This window comes from Ilyonectria robusta (genome assembly GCF_021365365.1).
Source record: "Ilyonectria robusta strain PMI_751 chromosome Unknown BGZ61scaffold_35, whole genome shotgun sequence".
Classification (NCBI taxonomy): Eukaryota; Fungi; Ascomycota; class Sordariomycetes; order Hypocreales; family Nectriaceae; genus Ilyonectria; species Ilyonectria robusta.
This window is the reverse complement of record NW_025764469.1, coordinates 45,045-54,951: the sequence shown is the minus strand read 5'-3', so window position 1 is coordinate 54,951 and position 9,907 is coordinate 45,045. Positions and strand designations below refer to the sequence as shown.

Below are 9,907 nucleotides of genomic sequence, written 5' to 3'. Positions count from 1 at the left end.
CTCACAATCCAGAGCCGAGCAGCCCCGGCGATGGCCATGAATCAGCGGGCACTGGGTCGAATCAATCCTCGGCCCTTCTTGACTCCGGGGTTCCTGCTGGGCGAGTCTCCAACCGCCGTGCCAGCGGTTGTAATTTCACTTACGGTGACGGGATTGGATGTGGGCATGATACAGTAACGCTGTTGACCACTGGCTTTTCCACGGCCGTGGTGATCCAGACTGGAAGGGATCTGGGGTCTTTAATTCCGGATAGCGGCATCATCCTGTTCCAAGTTGGGAAGGTACTACCAACAAAACCCCTGACGTTAGGCCGCTGTGGGCCAGTATCATCACGGTAAGTCAAACTTATAGTGAGGCCACGCCCTTGCCGTCCCCCCCTTTTCTTGTTGGAACCAAGAAAATTCCCCCAAACTCACCGCCAGCAATGGCACGCCCGCCCAATCCAATCGATCAATACCGTGACTATGTCACCCACCTCTACCTTAACGGTGTCTCTCGAAGCAAGATTCAGTATAAGCTTCGGAAGCATTACCATGTCGCCGTCAATCTCAGCACAATCTCTCGCCGAATCGCAAGCTGGGGTCTCCCGCGCCAGCAAGCCCGCACCAAAGAAAGTCCAGAGCTCATAGAGGCCACTCGCGACCTGATATTTCGCGTTGGGCTTACCGAGAAGCAGACGCTGAGCGTTCTACAGAGACAGGGCTGGCCGATCACGAAACGAGGTCTGAAGTGCATCAGGCTACACCCGGACCGCCGCTGGCTACGCAGGCTCAACAGCGATGAGGAGCGACTCGCCTTGCTGGAGAAGACAGAGCAGGCCATCATCGAAATGACGCGACGTTCTAATGCCATTTCGGGTTATGGCAGAAACCTTCTCCAGCCGTATCTTCGTCAGCAAAAGCAGCTCTGGGTACCAAGAGACCCTCTCTTTGAGATGTACAAAATCATGTTCCCAAATGAGGTCGAGCTCCGGAAAAGGATGTTTCGGAGGAAGAAGGGACAGTTCCTTGTGCCAGGACCAAATTACCAGTGGTGCATTGACGGCCATGACAAGCTCAAGGCGTATGGATTCGAGATCTATGCCGCAATCGACGCTTACTCGCGCAACATTATCTGGTTCTATGTTGGCCACTCTTCTACAACGAACTAGGATACGAGGACGAAGAAGGAAACGACGTGGAGGGAATAAGTGATGATGGGGAGGATAGCGATATTTCGAATGGGGAGCCCGAGTAGTCAATCCTTCCTTTTCATACGTCGGACAGCAAATGTCGTGGGGATTTCTGTCCCTTTGAAGCGGTTGGAGTGTGCATGTGGGAGTGTCCCAGCAACATCAGTGTCGGAGAGTCGAGCCTGATCTGTTAAGGGCTCGCCCTTTGAGGATCTTCCGTGCAAAGAGTGCTGTGAATTGTCTATCTAAATCTAAGGAAGAGAAGAGGATTTCCTTCTGCAGGAATCTTCGTACAGTCTTATAGTAGTTTCCGGGAAGTCTTCGGGAAGTATTTCAGCCGGTTGCCAGGGGACTTCCCGTGTTCTTCCCGCAGGCCCTGGCGGCTGGGTTAGTTTCAGTACTAGTAGTTGCTAGCGTCTTGACCCTGGCTTCGGCACAGCCACAGCCGTATCCCCAGGCTCCAGCCTGTAACATGATCACTCCCAAAGCGCTGAGACATCGACTCCAGGGTTACCCTTATGGACTCACTGACCGTGGCGGAGAGTCCTCAACGTCCACCAACTCATTGTATGGGCCCGGAAGTGCCAGAGTTTTGGACCTGGCTTGATCCTGGGTCCGGAAGGGGTTGGAATCCGGGTTGAAACGAGATTTTAGTTTAAGAAGAACAAAAACAACATCGTTCTTGGCTATGGTGGATGGCTTCACTAGACTCATTTAAGAGGGAGGTTACTGCGCTAGGTCGCTGGTGACCGGGAGCGGGATTACTGCGGTAATCCTCTGTAGGCTCACGACGCTGCTCGTCATCGCGAGTTGCAGATGGGTTGGGCAACTGGGCTTTCATTGCGGTGCAGGTGCGTTGCGATCGTGATAATAGCATAGTGAAGGTGTTTAGTGAATTAATTAGAAAGAATTAATTCATATTATCGGAACAAAGTTCCTAATATCACGTTGTGCGTACTGTATCTATGTGACACCAAACAGCTCGATCGGAACCCATTTTGCACCTGAAGGCTATCTTCCACTCTAGCTCTTATAAGAGTCCAAGGAGCGTTCTTGAATAACAGTCTTTGCGTCGTGATCCTCTCGGGCATTGCGATGTTAAACATCGTCTGGATCGCTCGTTGGTCTGACCCGTGATCGGTCGGATGAAGGGCGCACGTCACCATCTCGTCTGCCAGTTCCGACGTTGCGAGCACCAAGTCGATGGTGCTCTCTTTGTCCGGGCCTTCCCACGTCTTCGTGCCCCTCGGAAGGAGGCTGCAGAGGCCGTGCTCGTTCATCAAGTCAATGATTAGCTCGGCTTCGCCTTGGCTTCTTGCTGACACCTCGTCTCCGGTCCAGAGTAGGTCATGGCGATTGAAGTCTCCAGCCAGCACCACGTCCGTACTCGTACCGGTGCCATTACGGAATCGCTGGATCAGGTCATGCAGTACTCTAACTGTAGATATCAGCGCCTCTGTGTTCTTCCCCTTCACGTACACTGACACCATCAGGATGTCTCTCTGTGGCAGTCGAAGCACCGCTGCCGTGAGATCTGCCGATGGTATCGGCACCTGCTCCGCCTCAATGTCGTCTCGTACCCAGAGCATGGCCTAAGTGGGGCGAAATAAATAAATTCTACTAGAATTGATTTTGGTATGAAACACTAGGCCTTTGCCTCTTGCCTGTCGGATCCATGATGCCATTGTGATCCGCGTACAAGTGAATCTCAGCATTCTGCAACCCTTTGATGGCATAGCTCTTTGGCCTCGGCCTGTTTTGCTTGATGCAAAGGCAACACACCCATCGACGTTCCTGCTTCTGGGTATGCTGGATATCGTAGCCGAACTGATAGACCCATTGACGCACTTGACCGTCTCTTTCGGTCAAGCTCCAGCCTTTGTAGAGCTGAAAGAGTCGTTGATTGTCTTCTTCTGTACGTTCTGGAACAGCTATGATTGACTTCTGGTGAACAGGCAACTCGATAGGTGATCGCAGTGGGGTAGGATTGGGAGTGTCCATTTCAATTTGGGGTGGTAAAGTGATTGAGTTTCCAGAATAACTTGTTCGTACTTCGTATGGAGTAACCGGGGGTTGCAAATGAATTCGTGAAGGGTGGATCTTTTTGTGTGCGATAGAAAGTACTTAGGGCATAGGCTATTTAGCAAGGGAAACTCAGGTATGTTCAAACCCCGCCTAAAATTTCCATTCCATTCCACAATTTCCACATGTGGATGGGATCCTGTGGAGTGGATATGGAAATGCTGAAGCTCATGTGGAATCGAACGGAATGGACGTGGATCCATTATATGGATCCATATGTGGATTTCGTGGTATGGATTTGAACCCTGTGACTTACTGTCTATCCCTACAATGTCAGCAGAGACTGAAAGGACGTTCAGTAGCGCGGGAAAGATGGTATCACCTTTACGAACTCGTCTTAATCGACACAATATTGGGATGGCGCAGAGTATGCGGTCATAGAGCAGGGAGGGTATTGTCCTACCCTCGTGGTAGTGATGAGTGGGATCGGCGTTAAGACGTGAAGATCGGAGATATCCGTTGGTCGGAAACAACCAACTGCAATCCAACTGAGAGCAGCCTCCTCCAACTTCAATCCAACTGAAATATACTTGGCCGGATGTCAATCCAACTGCAAGGAGGTACCAGTTGAGTTGAATTGGTTGATTACGCACTCTGCTACCGGCACATTCCTCTGGGTAGCACTCGTTGTCCAGGAGCTTTAGGGGTGCTCGAAAAACTGCCGCCTGGTTTAGACGGGCTTTACGGTCGAATGATAAACCAGATTCAGCAGCTGGACAGCCAGAACCCGGAGTTTTGTCGACTGGTACTTTCGGAGAAATGTGGGGCTTTTGGTGGTCAAGACCAAATCGTTAGAACTGTAAATAGCCTAGCGTGCTGGCCCTATGAGGGTTGTCCTCCCGGGCGGAATAAATTTCATTCATTCATTCATTCATCTGAACACACAGGCCTTTGAGGCCCTCGGTGGGGCCAATCTCCAGAGGGAATCCGGGGAGGTCCCAGGTTGCGGAGAATCGATTGTGCTGAAGTTGTCATAATTACCATGCAGTACCCACCTACCGGTAATACCCACCTACCGGTAAGCAAAAATATTTTTTCCCCATACAAAATTCACTTTTTCAACCTCATGGGAAAAACTTAACAAAAACAGTTAAAATAAAATAATTTCCAGAATTCGGGTTACAATTGAATAAATTTTAATATTTTCTCGGTCTTTTTACTTCACGGCCGCTGCGGGTGCGTACGACGGGTAACTCTTCCGCCTCCGAATTTGAACTTCCATCCTCTTGCATCCCTCCCACCTCAATCGTATCCTCAACAGCCCCTGTCTCTTCAATTGCCTGGATTGGCTCGGAAATGGTTTCACCAGCCACTAGAGCCTCAGCCAATGTCATGAACTTCTTGTTGGGATTGGGTATCGCCTTCCTCTTCTTGCCTCTACTCAACCGGCCGACTTCCTCCTCCAGACTGGTGACTCTTGCGCTCAGCGAGGCTATCTTTGACTCCTGGGCTTCAAACCCTTTTGATATCACAGAATACCGTCTTCTGGTTGAAGGGCTCTTGTTCTTTCCCAGATCTCTGATATGACGGCTGGTCTTTGGCGTATTATCAGAGTCGCGTTGTCCGTCACTGAGGCCCTCTGATGCAGGCGTAGTTTCCTTCTTGTCTGGCTGAATCTCTGGATGTATGAGGGCTTTCCGTCGTGAAATTGGCCAATTCCCAGTCACTCTCCAGCCTGAGAGTATGTTTTTCTTACTCATACCCACTTCCCTGGCTTTGGCATAAGCCTTAATGAAGTTGACCTTATCCACCGGCGCAGAATCGGTCAGGCTTGCCAATTTTTGGAGTTCTTTGCGATATGCAGCTTTGGAGGCATTAAAAACGCCATTATCCAGCGGTTGTAGGCCGTGAGAGCAATGAGCCGGCAGGTAACAGCAATATACGTTGTTCAAGAAGCAGGTAGCCATCCACTCATCCTGAGTTTTAGGTCAGCGGCATTTATGATTCAGACCAGGTAGATACTCGCAGATACATGACTTCCATGGCCATCTAAGATAATAAGTCTGGCATCAGAATCATCTGCCGGCTGGGTTTGAGGTAGATAGACCTCTTTGAGCCACTCAACTGTGATGTGGTTGTCTGTCCAGCCGTTTTCAGAAGTGATATAATACCAGTCGGCTATCTTCTTGAACTCGTCGATAAACCACTGCTGCTGAAGTCCCTTGCCTTTGAAAATAATCCCTGGTTTCAGAAGACGGCCATCTGCAGTCACGGCTTCGATAAAGCTAGTCCAAGCGCGGGACTGAGAGCCTTTGAGGAAGGCCTTCCTCTTGGGATCGCTACTGCCGATAACTAAGGAATCCAAGCCTGTATTCGGAATGTATTAGTGAGTTTTATGACAAAAACGATAAATGCTCACCAAATCCAGCCATGATACCGCCCTCGTCAACATTAACTGTGTTCTCAGGCTTGATCCAGCCATACTCGCTTTTCCGGATATCAAAGTACCAATTGACGGCCATTGGAGTAAAAGAATTGAATCTCGATGCCTCCTGACGTTTTCCTATCTTCGTCTTTATGGTCGAATGTCGTTTCATGAACCTGGCTACCCAGTGTATACCGATAGGCCTTTCCCGGCCTTGTTGTCTCAAGAGGGCCGCGACGGTGGCGCGAACATGACTGTGGGATGGAGCATAGCCCAAGGCCTCTTGCCTCAGTATCCAGGTGACTATTCTGGACTCCTGAGACTTGGATAATAGCTGGGCAGGCTGGGTGACCTCGGACTTTGACGGTAGGCCTCTTAATCGGTCTGAGAGAGTCGTCTGGGGGATGTCATGCTTCTGGGCGGCTTGGTTCTGGGAGAGGCCGTTATCTGTGACATCCAGTAAGGCTTCGACAACGCCATTCTCTGTATAAGACATTCGGGGCATTTTTGAGGTGATTACGAAAGGTTAGTGCAGATAAAAATTCGATGAAACTTGGTGGAAGCCGATTCTTGAACGAGGCGTTTTTAGAAATTATACATTAGGCCCGTGCGAACAAACCGCTTCTGTAATGTAAAAAGTAATATCATAATATGAAACAGCATGAAACTCTCAATAAGACACAGCTTGTTTCATGTAAATAACTTCAATTTTGGCCAAGCACTGTGCAAGTGAAGTTGGGCATTTTGTATGAGGAAATTTTATTTTTGCTTACCGGTAGGTGGGTATTACCGGTAGGTGGGTACTGCATGGTAACGAACCTAGTCGCTTTAGGCTTTGTCTGGCAGCGCCGGAAATAGCACCTTGTCACTGGCCGTTTTCGATTGGGCTATCGTCCCCTTTCGGGTTTTATTTGTCTTTCTCGTCGTGACTCTATCGGTCGAGATCATGTTTTGATTGATTGATTGACTGATAGGTGGTCATCTTGCCCACCATCGCTTGACGTGTCAGCGGCGTGCGAATTGTTTTCGCCGTTGGAAATGCCTAGTCGCTTAAGGGATAAGCTCGCTCCTTTGACAGATAAGTGCACGCCTGACGCCAGTATCAAGACATACAATCTCAGCTATTGGAGTGGAGAATGAAGGATCCGTAACAAAGTTATAGTCAAAGTGTCGGTTTTTTTTTCGACGTATTACGATGTAAACATCGGCTTTATCACGACGACTCATCTTATCACAGTGTTTCATTAAACGCTGGGTTGCTTGAGCAGGCCTTTTTGGTGAAGGTAATGAAGAAGGCGAAACGGTTTTCATACTAAGGAACCTTGGGCTTCGACAGGCCGGGGAATGCAATTTGAGTTGTTAATTTACGAAACCGAGATTCAAGCTTCGTGAGGTGAGGAGCTAGATAGCGGTTCGAAATTGGACTTTGTGGTTAAGAAAGTGGACAGCTGAGTCTGAAAAGTTGTTTCGTACCTAGCGAGAGCGGACGGCACCGCCGAAACCGAAGGGTCCAACCGCAACGCAGCCGCACCACCAAGTAGTGCGTGGCGTGCAGCATTGAGGCTCACGTTAACGGGGTTTCTTGTAAGGGCTGCCGGCTATACGGATAATGCATCATCCTTACGATGTGGCTGCTGCAAGGTTCGCGCTACGGGTATCGACAATGAAAGTTGCTTGGAAAAGAGGCGTCGATATGGAGGCCGTACGCCGTGACGGGATGTCCTCAGAGCCCTCACGTCCGCAATGATATGTGAATAACTTTGATACCTGGCGAGGTTGTCGTATCACTTGCCGATTCGCATGTGCGTATCAATCTATCGAGCCAGTCGCGCCAGGCAAACAATGGCGACACTGAGGGATGACAACGGAGATGGCCTTATCCATTCCGATATTTCAAGTGCCATTTCTTAGGAGATCGGGATAACACACGCGACTCATTCTGATTGAGGTTACTTAGGGGACTAACGGGGATGGGGCTGGACACATATCATAGCGAGGTGTCCGGGTAAAGCGGCTTCAGTCAATCCGCCGGCACTAGGGAGTCTAGACTACCGCAATCGTCAACATGCAATGAATTCTATATTACCTTTAACATCTCTAAGCTTTTACGCACGTTCTATGGAGCCATGTTCGGGCTGACCGCGACGAGAGAACACATCATCATGAGTCACGGTGGTCAGGAATATACCAAGCCACGTTCTTACAAAAGCTCGCGACCAACAGTGTTGCCCCCGGCATGCGGCCTGGCATGCGGCCTGGTCGGGGCTCCATGTTCCTTGTGAAGGACAAATGCCGGACCGGGGGGGGAGGGGGGGGAAGGGGGGGGAAGGGGGGGTCCAGATTTGATGGCCAGGTGCTTACCTGGAAACACCCAGTCTCGGGGGTGTGTTCAAGACATGTATGCCTGGTTTTTGTCTCCACTGCCAAATACTCAATACATTAATAAAGGCCTTATATTCTCATTACTCTCTTCCAATTGATTCACCTCTTAGAGGCTCAAGAAATTAAATAAGGCCATGTCACGGCATCACCCTGCCAACTGCACGTGACCCACGCTCTGTACATAGCATCCGCCCATTGTGGCATCTCCATACTTCCTCCCTCAAGGCACAACTACGTTGTTGACCCATACCCACGTTCGCCCCGTGATAGGCCAATATATTCCCGACTCTCCTGTTCTCTCCTCAAAGACTTCAGCTTCCATTTTCGCCACCACTCACGCTCACGCTGAAGGCTCTCTCACATCTTCGTCCACTTCACTCACCAATCATGCCTCGAAAACCCACCCTTGTGCTCGTGCCTGGAGCATGGCATGGCCCCGACACTTGGGGAAAAGTCGTGTCAGCAATGGAGGCCGAGCACTACAAATGTGTCCCCGTGGCTCTCCCTACCACCTTAGGAGACGTCTCAGCAAACTTCTCGGACGACGTCAGGGCTGTTCGAGATGCCATTGTCGCGGAAACTACACAAGGGCGAAACGTTGTCGTCGTGGTGCACTCCTACGGTGGCGCTGTCGGCAGCAGCGCAATAAAAGGCTTGACACCGCAACAGCCCTCGTCCCAGAACGAAAACTCCGGCCATGTCGTTGGATTCTTCATGGTCGCCACTGGATTCATGGTCTCCGGAGTGACCTTCTTGGATGGCCTTGGCGGTAATCCACCACCAACCTGGGAGTGCGATTGGGAGCAGGGCATCGCCACCATAAAGGTCAACCCGAAGGAGCTGTTCTATCACGATCTCCCATCAGAAGAAGGAGGCTACTGGGTCGGACGACTGCAGAAACAAGCCCTAAAGGCTTTCACGACCGGCGCGGCAGATGGCTATGCAGGCTGGAAGGAGGTTCCGGTCTGGTATCTCGCCACGACGGAGGACAAGGCTCTGCCAATTGAGGCGCAGAGAGCTTTTGTTCAGGGTGCGCAGGCTGAGGGAGGTAATGTGACATTGCGAGAGATCGCGAGTAGCCATTCACCAATGCTGAGCAAGCCGGAGGAAACAGCCAAGGTCTTGCTCGAGGCACTTGAGGCATTTGCCTGAGATGGGCAGCACGATGGCAATCATATGGAGGACATGGCAAACTTCAGATTAGACAGCTAGACGTCAAATCTATGTGAAGGCAAATTGTACTCAACGTTCCTGTGCTTGCTCACAAAGAATACCCGGGAGAATGCGCAACGCCCGCCACCCTAGAGCTAGAATGAATCAATTGGAAGCATTGGCGCGTCAAAAACTGGCTGGCGGATCTACGTTGCGAGTAATGAGAATGACTCTGCGCAGATTTTGTTCAGGGTGCTCAAGCGCCTCCTACACACCTGCACTGACGATATTCATCCACTTATGGTAGTACAGTGTACAAACTAAGCCAACATGGATCAGTCTCAAAAAAACTCGTCCTCTGCCGCAACACATTGCAAAGAAGAGAACATAAGTGAGCCTAGCCAGGCGGGCTCCCATTGCACATCGACTTCCCGAGATCCTATAAAGCGCCTTCAACCTACAGTGAGTGACAGCACACAGCGAAAACAGGGACCCGAGAAATCCCGGGACTCCATCTATCGCCTATGAGGCATTCTTCAACACCCGTCCATGGTCAATGGAGCAACAAAGAGTGATCAATAGCGTCCGTTGCATGTACCCATTGTTAAGGGATATGCCAATGCACATCGGCAAGGATGGCTCGGTCCGCTGGATGGAGGACCTCATTCCCATTTTCATCCGGGAAGGCGGCCGTGTAACTTTTTTTGAGCCGCACGAAGCGAGAAGTCATGGCTATCCGGAGAACATTTCACGGT

At 50.4% G+C, this 9,907-nt stretch overlaps 2 protein-coding genes across 2 annotated transcripts; both read left to right on the top strand.

Moving 5' to 3' along the window:
* Positions 1-424: 424 nt before the first annotated feature.
* On the top strand, positions 425-1,150 carry BGZ61DRAFT_539530 (uncharacterized protein; the record flags this gene model as incomplete). The annotated part of the gene is made up of 1 exon (XM_046254796.1): positions 425-1,150. The coding sequence occupies one exon, from the start codon at positions 425-427 to the stop codon at positions 1,148-1,150; it is 726 nt and encodes a 241-aa protein (XP_046096328.1).
* Positions 1,151-8,231: 7,081 nt separating this feature from the next.
* On the top strand, positions 8,232-9,356 carry BGZ61DRAFT_463488 (Alpha/beta hydrolase fold-1). The gene has a single exon (XM_046247404.1). It carries the CDS (start codon positions 8,388-8,390, stop codon positions 9,150-9,152), a length of 765 nt encoding a protein of 254 aa, XP_046096327.1. The 5' UTR covers positions 8,232-8,387; the 3' UTR covers positions 9,153-9,356.
* The last annotated feature ends 551 nt before the right edge of the window (positions 9,357-9,907 follow it).

Bases quoted from the DNA above. Each gene is read 5' to 3' on its own strand.
- BGZ61DRAFT_463488 (XM_046247404.1), top strand. From the start codon at position 8,388: ATGCCTCGAAAACCCACCCTTGTGCTCGTGCCTGGAGCATGGCATGGC.